Source organism: Notolepis coatsorum (genome assembly GCF_963971535.1).
Source record: "Notolepis coatsorum genome assembly, chromosome: 1".
In the NCBI taxonomy this organism is placed as follows: Eukaryota; Metazoa; Chordata; class Actinopteri; order Aulopiformes; family Paralepididae; genus Notolepis; species Notolepis coatsorum.
The window spans coordinates 90,512,134-90,527,810 of NC_140165.1; the positions used below are offsets into that span (position 1 = coordinate 90,512,134).

At 42.4% G+C, this 15,677-nt stretch overlaps 1 protein-coding gene across 1 annotated transcript in view; it reads right to left on the minus strand.

Annotated features, from left to right (window-relative positions):
- Positions 1-378: 378 nt before the first annotated feature.
- The window catches only part of LOC311242104 (uncharacterized protein), a gene marked incomplete at its 3' end in the record, with an annotated part of 40,693 nt that continues 25,394 nt past the window's right edge, over positions 379-15,677 (minus strand). Inside the window, exons 4-5 of the mRNA XM_084331055.1 lie at positions 2,585-2,915; positions 379-391 (exon numbers count right to left, since the gene is read on the minus strand). Of these exons, the coding sequence (XP_084187181.1) occupies positions 379-391; positions 2,585-2,915 (344 nt within the window). The remainder of the gene's footprint in view (positions 392-2,584; positions 2,916-15,677) is intronic.

The window sequence follows — 15,677 nt, forward strand, 5'->3', positions numbered from 1 at the left end:
AGAAAATATGTGACAAGTTTGTCCGAATTAAGAGGACATTGAACAAGAAAAGTGGAGGTGCAGGTGGAAGTCAGAACAAGCCGACCTTCTACATCATGCTGTCCTGGCTAGAAGTGTTTATTAAACACCGGGAGACGGAGACCAATTATCCTGAGGTAACGTTAAATACAATAAAACCTGACATGCATATAACAAGCTACTTGATTGTCAAGTATACTTTACATACTACATATACAAATATATGTATTCATTCATTAAAAGGTGCTATAGATAAACATTTTATGTAGACGAATCATTAAAAAACTATTCTAAATCACATGTTTTCTATAGCACCTTTAAATAATTGGTTATTGACTGCTACTACCTAGCCTGGTGGGGCTAGTCGAAAGGACTGGACACAGGGAAAAGTTAAACATCAATCAATTAATTGAATACAACAGGTAGTTCAAGCTGCGCTGTCGTGCCTACGACCGGACCACAGGGCTATTATATGGGTTGCTAACTTGCTATCAATGGGTTGGTTGAGAAGGGAAATTCGTTATGTTGCTAGGGAAGCTAGGGAAGCTAGCTACATACAGGGTACAATGTTGCTTAGGCTGCGCATAGCCGCTGCAGAAATATAAATGCAGAGTGCTTGCAACATTGTTGCATTGTCCATGTTGTGTTGTTGTTGATCGAGCATGTAGAGCCCTTAACACAGGCATTCTCAAAGTCCGGACTCCGGGGCGCCCCAGTGGCGAACCACATAGCGCGCTCAGCCGCGACACGGCCGACCCGGGTTCGATTCCCGAACCCGTCGTTATTTGCCGAATGTCTTCCCCCCACTCTGTCTCCCATTCCTCCTCTGTCTCTCTCGACTGGACTGCCCAGTAGAAATAAAGCGACAAAAAGACCAAAAAAAAAAAAAAAAAAAAAAAAAAAAAGTCCGGACTCCGATCCAGATCCGGACCGAACCACAACTGTCTCTGGACAGTTTTTAATCTGCCTTTTTCTTTTTACTCCGCGGTAAGCTTAATGAACTCTCCATGCTCCTCTGGGTGATGGGACTTCAAGTGTCATTACATTTGTTGTGTTGAAACTTTTTACATTGCTTCCCCCACTAGGTATTTTATCCTGGCATACATTGCAGATGGCATTTGTTGCATCTGTCTCAGACACTTTGTAATAGTTCCACACTGCCGACATGTTTTAGGATAGTTAACATGCGACAATGACACCAACTCCGCTGAGAATTGGCTCATGTTTTTTTGCGTCATCGATCGGTTTTCACAATCGGCGACTAGAAAGCATTATGGGAATTCCCCAATCTCATATTTATACTGAATATCAGCCGATACCGATCGCTGGCCGATCGATCGGGCATCCCTAGTCTCTACAGATACAGAAACATAGATCTATATAATAACACTATTACAGGTTTCTACAGATACAGAAACATAGATCTATATAATAGCACTATTACAGGTCTCTACAGATACAGAAACATAGATCTATATAATAGCACTATTACAGGTCTCTACAGATACAGAAACATAGGCCTATATAGGCATAGCTCAAAAACAATGACATGAATAACATGATGACTTTAAATACATTTGGCAGCTTTGGTCTGCAGTCCTCATCTGTCTTTGTGAGTGCACGTGTGTATGTAGTGTGAGGTGTGTCTGTATGAATTCACTGATGTATCAATGTTCCCGATACACTGTAGCAATAGCATGTACTTATCCATTACAATCCATTTGTTTTTGTAAATCTCCTGAATGACTGAAACACTTTCCATACCGATCAACATGGTGGGGTTTCTCTCCATGAGAACAGATATATCTTTACTCTTCCTGACAGACTGAATCATTTACCACACTGGTCACATTGTGAGATCTTTAGATGCCAAGCACCTCTATGGTCGGCAATGTCACCAACTCAGAATCACATCTATGACGCTGTGTGGCCTTGTTCTCTTTTATGAATACGCTGGTGCTGCTTTAAGTTTCCCAACTGGCTGAAGGATTTATCACACTGGTCACATTTGTAAGGTCTCTCTCCTGTATGAATTTGCTGATGAATCTTCAATTCATTTGATCGACTGAAGCCTTTACCACACTGCTGACATTTGTACGGTTTCTCTCCTGTATGAATGCGCTGGTGTACCTTTAAAGTATTTAAATGGGTGAAACATTTACCACACTGTTCACAGTGATATGGTTTCTCACCTGTATGAATGCGCTGATGTGCCTTTAAATGTCTCAACTGGCTGAAGCATTTCTCACAATGGTCACAGTTATAAGGTTTCTCTCCTGTATGAATGCGCTGATGATTCTTGAAATCTCTTGATCGACTGAAGCATTTACCACATTGGTCACAATTATATGGTTTTTCATCTGAATGAATACGCTCATGTACCTTTAAAACTCTTAATTGACTGAAGCTTTTACCACACTCGACACATTGGTGAGGTTTCTCTCCTGTATGAATGCGCTGATGTAGCTTTAAATCTCCTATCTGGCTGAAGCATTTACCACAAAAGTCACATTTGTAAGGTTTCTCTCCTGTATGAATGCGGCGATGTATCTTTAGGTGTCCTAACTGCCGGAAGCATTTACCACACTGGTCACATGTGTATGGTTTCTCTCCTGTATGAATCCGCTGATGTATCTTAAAATCTCTTAAATGACTGAAGCATTTACCACAGACATCACAATGATAGGGTTTCTCACCAGCATGAATGCGCTGATGTATCTGTAAATCTCCTAAATAACTGAAGCATTTACCACAGACATCACAGTGGTAGGGTTCCTCTCCTGTAGGGTTTTGATGACGCAGTTTCTTTCCTTTCTTTGTAGTGATAGTCTTGGAGGGGTGTCTTGGTTTGTCCACGTTCTCCTGTATGTTATTGGAGGGAAGGCCAGGGAAGATATCTGAAGTGGAGATAAGAGGGAGGGAGGAAGGAATAGAAGAGATTTAACAAGGGAATAGAGTGAAATTATTTGATTTCAGCTGATGGACAGATGATTTGAGTTTAAAGGTCCTGTTGCAGTCTGAATGTTATTTAAAAGCTGGGAATAAATATCATAACGTCGCTGTCCGATGAGAAACATGTATGTCCAAAAAGCGTATTTTTCAGAAGAAAGAAAACAAATTATCATAAACTAACATACAAAATTAAACCTAAATTATGTAATTAGACATATATAGCATCCAAAATTTAAATATGTCTTCACAGTCATAGGGGAACCATTTAATACTTTAAATGGACATACGTTCTTAGTTGTGGGCGAAAGTGGAGATGCGCTTTTGTAAAACAATGGGTTATAATGGCGCACGGTTAGCTTCTGGCCTCATTGCGTTTCACTCAGCTGGTAAACTATCGATCAAGCCACCCTACATGTTTCCACATAATACTTTGTCTATTTTCAAGTGAAATCAGCATAATCCATATACTAATGTGGCTTATTATAGTCGTCATGTCTGAAGAAGGGATGTAAGCTCAAAACGTCACATCAACGTCAAGGGTGTGAAAATAAATCGCGGACTCAATTCTTAATGATGAATTTTTTGTAGCCTACCTAACCTGGAGGTCTGTGGATGTGTACTCACCCCTATGGTATCGAGTTAACTGTCTGACACGCACATAAGTGCATCACTATGACTCTGTTCAGGGAAAAAACATAGGCCTACGTTTCTTATCGTTTACCCTTGGCTCAAAACGTACCGTTCCTACTGGACTGCTGGCAGAATTTCTCCAGAACACTGCATTATACATTTGACAAAAATCTGTAGACTCTCCTTAGGCTAATTTTAAACTTGCTGTTAGGCCTACTGTCTGGGGTTCCCAAAGTTTTCAGGCCGCAACCCCCGAAATAACGGTGTCAGACCCCCACTATTATAGGAGGTTAAAAAAAAGTATTATTATTTTTCTTAACTTTTTTTTAATTGGAAATGTATGGTTGAAACATGCAAACGTTCAAACGCACACACACTAATAAGCATTGGAGGCTTTTAACCAGGGCCGGACTGGGGAAATCATTCAGGCCAGGAAATATAGTGCGAAATATAGCCCCAGTCAGGCCACTTTTTAAGCGGGGGGTCTGGGGGTCCCCCACCAGGAATTATTTTGTTACAAAGACTTCATTTCCTGGAGAGATTTTTTTTTATTTGTACCCTTTAAATGCCAGTGTTTGTGATGGCATCACAAATTATTGTTAAAAAAAAGGCTAGCATATGTATGAGCAACAACACTGATTTTGATGGATTTTCAGTTTTTTTTGGAATGTCAGATTGAAAGAAATACTCACTCTTTCCACGAGGGACTAAATTGTCCTCTGCAAAAACGCCATCAAAATATTACTATATGTTGGGGCGGTCGGGTGGCGTAGCGGAGATTGCGCTCGTCACCAATGCAAGAGGCTGTGGTCTCGACTCCCGGAGTCAGCATTGCCCTGCGGCTTGGGCCGGTCATACTAACTCGTTTGACTGGGTTAGCGGGAGGGAAGTCGTGGGTGGTAATCTGGCGTTGTGGACAGTGACGCCTACAGGTCAGGTCTGGGCGCCTGCTCAGCGAAAGGCAGGAAATGGTGAAGGCAGCGTGACCTCCCACGCGTTACGCTTCACCAATGAGAGTCCTCGCTGCCAGGTGAAAAAAAGAGCCACTGGCTGTCTCCACATGTGTCGGAGGAAGCATGTGGTGGACTTCAGGGTTCCCTTGTACCAACCAGTAGGAGGAACATGCGCACAACAAACAGGTAGGGGAGGGGGGGAATTGGCATAACGACTAAATTGGGATGGAAAAATAGAAAATCAGGCAGAGAAAAAGAGGATAAAAAAATATATATATTACTATATGTTGAAATAATTTACCACTTTTTCTTTCATAAATCTTTTATTCAACTTCAGCCCTGATCATAACACCACATATTGAATTAATTTTATAATTCTAACCCTTTAAATGCCAGTGTGTGTGATGACATATATTTGCAATATATCAAATGCAAAGTAGATTTTTCTGGGGGGGATTATTACAGGCTAGCATGTCAATGATTAGCAACAACACTGATTTTGATGGATTTTTAGTTTTTGTAAGGGTCCCGCCTCCACCAATCACATGCGGCCCCCTTTGTGTGTGTGAGCAAGAGAGAGATAGTTCTCCAACTTATGTGAGTCGCAGTGATCTCCTGGTTGTTCCCCACCTAGGTTATCTAACTATCGCGTCGCTGCAACTAGAAAGACTGGCCTGGCCTGCTTCTAAGTTCAGTGGCCTGACTGCGTAAAAAAAATAATAATAATAATAAGTTAAAGGTCCTGTGTCTTATAAATGGCCTTTTCCAGTGTTTAGCATTGTTTCCTAGCAATGGGGGTTTGTATCAATGGGGTCTGTGTCTCTAATTCTCATTTTGGCGGATTGCTCCAATTCAGTTGAGACAATATTCTCCCCCAGTGAACTAAGCTATTCTGATTTGACTCGCTATCCTACGTAGCAAGGAGCTGATCTGCAGTAACGCCCCCTCTATGGTTGTAGCGCAACCATTCGCTCAACAACAGAGCGGGTGGAAATACCGACACTTCCTCAAGCGGGTGCCGACAGAGAGGCAGAGAACGAGCGAGCGAGAGATAGAGAGGGACAGGAGCTTCTCTCTGGGAAACACACACATACTCACACACACAACCTCCCGACCACGGGGGGCTGGAGCTTCTCCACTCACATATCACTGTCAAAATATCTTTGACTCCCACGCGTGCACCCGTATTCCGATCCGTGCAATAATATTCACAGGGGTATATATTGTCAGTTGAAACAAGTTACCAATGCATTGTCCCGTGGGATTATGCCCCCCCCCCGCGGCGTAATTAATTAGTATCCCCCTCAATCTCTATATCTCTCTGTCTGCCAGTGCAGACTGTGGGTGACTGTCACTCAAAGCGCTTATGGGCGGAGCCCAGCCCAAAACAGCTTGAAATCTTGAAGTGGAAAAATGCTGCTTTAGAGTTTAGAGTACTTGGATTAGAAATACAAAACAATGAATTTTTTTGAAAAAAAACTTTACAGATGTGTTCCATAGACTCACAGGAATTGTGTAAAGTTGCCCAAATAGTGAAAGGAATAGCAAGACATGTCCCCTTAAAAAATATTTTTTTTGGAATATATATATATTTTTTTAATCATCTCGAGACCCCCCCGCAGTGGCTCACGTCGCCCACTTTGGGAACCACGGATCTACAGCAGACCCTAAAATAATCATGCATGTTCTAGAAATCATGTTAATCATTTAACAATATGGCTATCTTTACATTGTGAATGATGTAAACAATGACCACATAATATAAAACTGGTTTAATCAATATTGATTTATAATTCATTGTATTCATGTTAAAAAAAATGCATTAGTGTATTCAATTGTAAAAACATTCAATAAATGAATAGATTTAATTAGGCTACTAGGCACAATTTAAAATATATCCCCCAGTCAAGGTGCATACAGTGTAGCCGCCAAGCCTACATACATCCATTTTAGGCCTGCATTAAAAAACAATTACAATTTAATAAGAAACGATAAAATCAATCAACACAACTGTATGTGGCCTACATTTCCTGTGGGAGAGCTCTACTAGAGGACATGACCTAACAGCAGAGAGAGCAGGGTGTAGACTAGAGGTGGAGGACATGACCTAAAGAGAGCAGGGTGTAGACTAGAGGTGGAGGACATGACCGAACAGCAGAGAGAGCAGGGTGTAGACTAGAGGTGGAGGACATGACCTAAAGAGAGCAGGGTGTAGACTAGTACACCCTGCTCTCTCTGCTGTTCGGTCATGTCCTCCACCTCTAGTCTACACCCTGCTCTCTGTGCTGTTAGGACATGTCCTCTAGTAGTCTACACCCTGCTCTCTGTGCTGTTAGGACATGTCCTCTAGTAGTCTACACCCTGCTCTCCACATGGTCAAGTCCATCATAGAAGCCATGGAAGTCCTTGGGCATAACATTCTTCAGTTCTTGGAGGCACGTTGATCTTCTGTCTGGAGGTGTAAAGAGGGGACACTGTGGTGACACTACTCTTCTTCCTGACAGATGGGGATGGATAAGGTTCCCAGTCATCCGAGTGGCGAATCTTGTACTCCATAGTGCCATCTGCGTTGTATCTAGTGGATAGATGGACAGAAGAAATTGAAAAGGAAAAGAGGTGGAGGTTAGTGTGGGGGAAGGGTTCACATGGGGGCGAGGGGGTTAAATAGAATCTATTTAACCCCCTAAATAGCCCCCAAGCCTACATACATCCATTTTAGGCCTGCATTCAAAAACAATTACAATTTAATAAGCAACGATAAAATCAATCAACACAACTGTATGTGGCCTACATTTCCTGTGGGAGAGCCAGTGTGTGATTACAGCTGGTGAGTGGTGATGGAATCTGATGTAGAATGTACTGTGTGTGTATGATAAAATACCTGATTGCTCGGAGGTCATGCACCGTTGGATCTCCAGTGTTTTTTCCAGGTCGAATGGACTTGCAGATGTTCCCTTGGCTGAAGTCTGTGAAGAAACTGCGGTCCACGTACCTCACCTGCATGGCCTGGGATTGGAGCGAGCTCTCTGGATAACTGCAGCATACTCAGCTGGAATGTAGATAGCCTGTGTAGCAGACTACAACAACGACTGCACTTTCTATGTCGCCTTAGAGTTCATGGTGTAGATCAAAAATGTATGTTACTTTTCTACCAATCTGTATTAGAGAGTCTCATCAGATACGGTATTACAGCTTGGTTTGGTAACCTGTCTGTACAACTAAAGTCCAAACTGGTCCGTCTGATGCAGACTGCATGGAAGATCATAGGGGTGAAAGGTCACCCATCCCTGCAGTCTATTTGTGAACAGGCTACTTACTCTAAGGCAAGCCAATAGAATTGTCTCGGACCCCCTTCCATGTTTTACATGCCGAGTATGAGCTACTGCCCTCTGGGAGGAGGTTTAGAGTTCCACGCTCTAGACTAAATAGGTTTAAAAACTCCTTTATTCCGGGGCGGAATAAGCGGAATAAGTGGCGCAGTGGGCAAGGCGCTCGCCACTAACGCAGGAGATGCTGGGTTCGAGCCCAGCTCTCTGCGTTGCTTCCGGCTTGGCTGGTCGTTCATACTAATACAATTGGCAGTATTAGGGTGTGGGAAAGCCGGTGGGTGGGGATCGGACATTGTGGACAGCGACTCCTACAGGTCGGTTGGTGCGCCTGTACAGCGCGTTACTCCTCGCCGCTGAGAGATTGTGCTGTACAGGTGAAAAGATGCGACAGCTGCCTCCTCGTGTACCGGAGGGGACACATGATGCAAGGCTTGGTCCACATTGCAGCCGACCAGTGGGAGGCAGGGTTTAACAACGTTCGAGACAGGGGAGGGTAGAATTGGATAATACGAAATTGGGATGGGAGAAACAGAAAATGGGGAGAAAAAGTAGATAAAAAAAAAAAAACTCCTTTATTCCGATCTCAGTTAAACTTTTAAATAGTGCCAGATAAATGGCAATTATCGAATAACTGATATTTGGTTGTTATATTATCGTTATTCGATAGGTATACTATTCTAATTCGGTGTTGCCAGACATCCTGCCGTGCAGGTACTTTACTGTATCTTTTATATTGTTTATCTCCTCTGTGCAGGAGTCAGTTGTGTTGTGTCATGTCTGTATGTATGTGTCTGTGGCTGTAGTGTGGGTGTAAGCCCAAGACAAATTTCCCAGCTGATGGGACAATAAAGTGACTCTCTGTGCTTCAATCATCTCTCAATCACACTATGCACAGAATCACACTCCATTTGTGTGTGACCTCTTTCCAGATACTTCTGTGTCACTTGCTTCTTCTTTTCAGTAGCAAACTTGAGGAGGGCATTGCTTAAGAGCAGGTTTCGGTTCTGGTAGCCACACCCATCACTCCACAGGATGTATTCTTCATACGAGGGGTTTGCTTCGAGAAAGTGCACGATGCATGAAGCAAACTCATTGGCAGAGAGACCAGCTTCACCCTCGTGCCACAGGTAGTTTGTCCCATCAAGTGATGCCATGTTAAAGATGGTGAAGTTATGGACAGCAAGCTTTGTCTTAAAGTAGAGGGCGGATGCGTGTGGCTTTGGGCAGAGCAGGAGCCCCTGTAGATCCATGCATGTCACCAAGGTCTTCTCACCTGCATTTTCTTTGTCCTTTTGCTTCATAGCTTGTGCGGTGTCTTTTTTCAGGCAATGCTCCTCCCATGTGGCAGCTTCGATGTTCACAGCCTTGAATGCACAGCACATATCACACTGGTCTTTCTTTGGGTGAAAAGTGACAAGTTTAAGTCATTGAACATGTTGGTGAACACTTACCTTGACAGAGGCTGGATGCCATGATCTGCACAAGAGCGATTATATTGTGTGTGGAAGTGATTGATGGACTTGAACACAGGCTCCAGGTACATCTTTGATGAAGTGGACCTACAGTAGTGAGATGGAACTTTTGGAAGGTCCAGGAGGAAGGTCTTGAGAAAGTCCTGCTCTTCTCTTCTCACCCTCACTCTCTTGCTCTAGGTCTTCTCAGGACTTCTTCCCTCTCCTTCCTACCCACTTCAAAAAACACCACTGCTTTATGGCTAGGGTTGACAGGAACATGCATTGGCACACTCGCATTCTTCTACCATCCACGACAAGGTTACAAAAAATGGATGCTGACCTCCTGGATTCGTCTGCTCCTGTTCGGCGTCGCTTTACACTACTCACCTGGACCATTGGTCCAAAGACTTCACAAAAATCGTCCTCTCATTCCACTCCAGTTTCCCCCAGAAGTACTTAAAGATCTCCTCCCTCTTTGATTCTCCTACTTCTCTGTAGTGGAGTTCAGTTGACTTTTGGCAGACCACAGACTGGCATGGCATCCCCATTTGTCTTGCTTCCTTTAATACCGGCTCTTGATTCTTCCTCCCAAGATAGGATTGGCCGCTCATTCTTCTCCTTTTTTGGATAGTCACCTTCCAGGTCTCTGGCCTTGCCCTCTTCCTTGGCCTACCCTGATGAGCCTCGCCACCTGAGGAGTCATCCTCAACTCCTCCTTCCGAGTAAAAAACCTTTGACAAACCTTCATTTTCAGATTCATTGGGGACAAAAGCAGGAGAATCAACCTGGTCACTTTCAAGTAAATCTTGAAAAGATAAAGAGGAACACATTTAGTACACTGAATGCAATGTTGGCGTTTACAATACATCCTTTGCTCTGGCTGACTTAACATGTCTGTGTGATCTCTGTGTATGTGCATGTGTGTGACAGAAAGAGAGAGAGAGGGGGGGGGGGCTGTCTGTCTGAATGCAAACAATTCCAAGCCAACTAGCAAACATGAACTCATCCACAGCAATACTGCATTAAATGGATCATACACACTTTTATGGGGGCATCAGAGTGTCTATAGTGGTGTTTTATTATAATATATTACTCCATTTTTATGTGAAGCATTTAGAGATTCCATTTTGGTATGAAAGGTTCTATACAAATAAAGCACTGTAATAATACCTACCATCATTTTCAGATTCATTTGGGACAAAAGGAGGATCATCCTGGTCTCCAAGTGAATTTTCAAAAGATAAAGAGGGAACAACTTTAGTACTCAATGCATTGCAATGTTGACATCATTTAATGTTGCCAAGAGTTTGCATCCTTTGCTGTGGCTGACTTAATCCTAACTTGCCCTACTGTACTTAACATTGACCAACGCAGAAAGCTCTTTTTCAGAGTATAAAGACATGTCTATCCTGCAAAAAAGAAAACGGTGCACACAAATTAGACACTGATAAATATATCTCGTAAGACTACATGTCAGCTACTACAGTAGTTAGCTAAAGTTACCTCACCCCTCACATTTACCTCACTTACAAAGGTTTACTAGCTAGCCAGCTACACTACCTCAAATCAAGATGATTAGCTAGCTAGCTAGCACGCATCAACCTATTGAGAGCTTGTGCTATCAACATTAGTTGATCAGGTACACACATTGACATTCATTCACGATTGTATTGTATGGATTAGACAATGTACAAATTATTTACTAGTGCTACTAATGTTGATAGCCAGCTAGCTAGCATAACTAGCATAACTAGCTAACGCATAGCTAGCTAGCTCTCGATAGCGGGATGCATGCTAGCTAATAATCTTGATTTTAGGTCATGTAACGTTGTCTAATCCATACAAATGACAATCGTGAATGAATGTCAACATGTACAAATTTGAATACAGTTGTCAAAGGTGACGAGGCCGCGTATCGCGATGAAATAGAGCAGCTGTCAGCCCTGTGCAAGGATAACAACCTACAGCTGAACAAGCTAAAGACCCAGGAGATGATCGTGGACTACAGGAGGAAGAAGACCGACATACAGCCCCTGTATATCGACGGGGGATGTGTGGAGAGAGTCTCGGTCATCAAGTTCCTGGGTGTCCACCTGGAGGATGACCTGACCTGGAGAATCAACACCACGGCGATAGTAAAAAAGGCACAGCAGAGACTCTACTTCCTGAGAGTACTGAGAAACTACCACCTCAGACAAGACCTGCTTGTGTCTTTTTACCGCTGCCCCGTGGAAAGCATCCTCACCTACTGCATCAATGTGTGGTTCCTCAGCTGCACAGCCGCAGAGAGGAGGGCGCTCCAGAGGGTCGTCAACACGGCCGAGAAGATCATCGGCTGCCCCCTCCCATCACTGGAGGCGGGACTATACAACTCCCGCTGCCTCAAAAAAGCAGTAAAAATACTGAAGGACCCACACCACCCGGGCAACAAGCACCTCGTGCGGCTGCGCTCGGGCAGGCGTTTCAGCGTCATGCCCACCCGGACTAACAGACTGAAGTTTAGTTTTTATCCCAGGGCCATATGTGCACTAAACTCAGCTAAATTTTAAAACAACAGTCTCCTTGCACCCCCCCCCCCCCCCCCACGCACACACAACATTAGGGATAGTGCAATTATCTTTTACACCACCCTGTTTATATTAATGTTATTTATGCCCCACCCCTGTTTTATATTTAATACTGTGTTTAGGACTGTTTTTATTTTTTTACTAGCACCTAGGGTTGCATTTTTAAATTTCGTTGTAACAACTGTAACAATGACAATAAAGATCTATTCTATTAAACAAGACTCCTGATAATATGGTGATATTTTACCTCGTCAATGCCCATTGCCCACAGACGTGCTGCCTCTTTGTGAGTGAAAGCGAGAGAAAGCGGGATATACGCGGATGCTGATGGGGACTTCTGACATCCAATGGAGATCCGTGTTACAGAAATAATATAAAACATATTTTCATTGGTCATTTAGATACCCAAAGCTGACAATTGTTAAAGGGGGAGGTACTCATTCCAACTATAGAGTATTCAGTATTCAGATAAAAAAAAGCCAATCAGAAATATTAGCCGTTGTGATATCATAACGTGAAAAAAGACCACTTAGCTTTAATAAATCAAGGAGGGAGGAAGGAGTAGAAGAGGTTTAACAAAAAAGGTTTACTTGTATAAATATAATAGGTTTTGTGGAGGTTATATTACAGAAGTACACATACTTTCTACAGTTTTAGATATGCCAAATGTATGTAGCTGCAACAACAGTATTTTAAAAGGGACAGCCACGATGCACTGGCCTTTTATGTTTTTGATTGATATTTGATTATTGATTTAGTATGTTTGAATGACTTAGCATGTTTTTATTATGGATGGGTCATAAAAAACAAATAAGGTTGATACATTTTTCATATGCATTGTTGTTAAAAATGTCACCATATAGTGCAGTTTTCCATGTCAGCCACTAGGAGGGAGTGTTGCGTCATGAAACAATGAGCTTGTGACGCTGCCTGGCCTGCTTGTGCTGTCGTTATTAGCAGTAGGCTGGTAGCCCCATAGCACATTAAAAAAGTTAATGAAAATCTTCTAAATATTAAAGTCTAGAGTGGGATATGTGGACCAGAGTTGTCCTACCATGACCATGACATCATCAACTAAAATAAAATGTATTTGTATAGCCCGAGATCACATGGAATAGCCCCCATGGACTGTACAATCTTCTTGTACAAGTCAAGAAGAAACATCACAAAAGATCAAAACAAAAACCACCATAAAATCCAAATATGCGACACTCCCAGACCCCAATAAGGAACAACTCACTAAAAACCTAGCACAGGCGGCGTGGAGGAGAGAAATCTCAGATGAGCTGTTCAAAGGGGATCTCCCAACTGGATGTTGGTGATAATATAGTGTTGCTATGGATGATAGATGGATGGAGAATAGAACAGGCGAATAATTGTAATGAAACTCATTATTATAATTATTTTTGTTATACAAAATGAGCAGTAGGTCAAACTGTACACATTATGCTAGACACATTGGGCCTCATGCATGAAGCGATATAAGAACAGATTTCGTTCTTAACTAGCATTTCCTCTTACTTTGTTCTTACCTGGGATTCAGCAAAGTTTTCTTATTGTTGCTTTTTTCTCAGGCAAGAACAAACTATAAGAGTGGTCGAGAGCACTCTTACCGAAATAAGAAACTCTTACCCAAAATAAAAATTAAATAAAAAAAGCATACCATTGGTTAAAGGACGACTCCACTTTTTTTGGAAATTAGCTTATTTAACATCTTCCCTGGAGTTAGACAAGAAGATGCATACCTTTTTTGTCTCTGTGCGTGCATTTTAGCTTTGGGAATAGACGCTCCGTTAGCATAGCTTAGCTTCATCACTGGAAGTGGGGGAGGACAGTAGCCTTACAGTGCCTTACAGTGTATTGCAAGGTCTGACATTGACCAAACTTGATATGCATGACCTTGGTGGGCTCTAGGTCAACTCCTGAAAAGGGGGTCAATGTCAGACTTTGCAATCAAAGTTAGGGGGCTAATAACCCTTGCCATAATTTCAGTGCGCCCCCTAACTTTTGATTGCAAGGTCTGACATTGACCCCCTTTTCAGGAGTTGACCTAGAGCCCACCAAGGTCATGCATATCAAGTTTGGTCAATGTCAGACCTTGCAATACACTGTAAGGCACTGTAAGGCTACTGTCCTCCCCCACTTCCAGTGATGAAGCTAAGCTATGCTAACGGAGCGTCTATTCCCAAAGCTAAAATGCACGCACAGAGACAAAAAAGGTATGCATCTTCTTGTCTAACTCCAGGGAAGATGTTAAATAAGCTAATTTCCAAAAAAAGTGGAGTCGTCCTTTAACACTTTGACTGCCGGGACCCGTCTTTAGACGTCTTTGCTGGCCATGCTAAAGTTGCCGGGGGATGCTGTACAGCGTCCTTATATCAATATTTCAAAAATCTGCGATCGGATTCATAATGTCCCTCCGCTGGCCTGAGATCCACCAGCAGGACCCACTGAGCTCTCTGGCGGTTCAGGAGCGCCATCTGGTGGCCGATCGGCGCAACCGCTTAACAGGAAGCGCAGTAGAGGTTTTGCTGGTCGGCCATATTACTTCCGGGCACTCGGTATAGGTTCCGGCACTCTAGCTCGTCACACTACATAGCGATCGATTGCCAATAACTCGATAAACAACATGATTTGGACGTATATACCATTATACAAGCTGGAGATGGACCGGGTAATAATATATCCCATAATGATAAAATTTCTACTCGACGATGATCGCCCAACGGCGCGCGGAGACTGGGGTGAGTTTCAGCGTGTAACGTTACCGTCTTCGATAATAACTGATATTATCAACATTTGACCCACATTAGATGATTGGTATAACGCTGCCCACGGAATTATAAACGCCCCCTCGCCCATCCGGTCAACATCAGATGACGTGTAGTAACTTCTAGAAGTACGTCTAGTTGGAATTTTTTATATCGCGCTGATTGCCATCAAACTGTATTTCATCATCAATATAATGCATTTGGGGCTATAGATCACGTTCTGGAGAAAGCTGCAGAAAGAGATGAAAACATACTTATACATTAGACCATACTTTACTATGAATATGTGAATGAAAAAGATTAACGTTGCTACACAATGAACAATACATATAGGACTTTGAATGGGCCCTAATAATGGCAATGTAGCAATAGAATTTAAAAAGTTATAGCCCTGCAAAGAAGGGGACTTTCTCCATAGACAAATAGCGCTGGCAATCTATGGTATATCATTAATTTAACCTTAGGCAACCAAAGTGTTAATTGCCCCCAAATACGACTTTAAAAATACAGAACTTTTCAATAATAATAATAATTATTATTATAACTTGCGTTCTGTCTGAAATGGATTATATATTACTGTTAGAACAGTAATGCCATGGCCGCCCAGGCCATTGATTGATTGAAGATTGTATTAACAGATTGCAGAATGGGTACAATACAGTACAGCTCAATACACACAATTGTTAAGGGAATGCAGACCAGAGAAAGACTTTCGTCTTGTTTACATCAGGGTCCCCCATTTTCAATTCATAATGACATTTATGACATACACAACATACATACAGATATACAGATATATATCATGACATTTATGACATGACATACAGATATGCAGTACTGTATACGTAGCATAGAATGCATATTTAGAGATCGTCTATATCAGTGGTTCCCAAACTTCTGTTTTATGTGGACCACTAGATTGTTATCAAGAACATTTGCGGACCACCTTGTATGCAAACAGTAGAACATAAATAAATAAACAACTGACTTAAACCCAGTAATA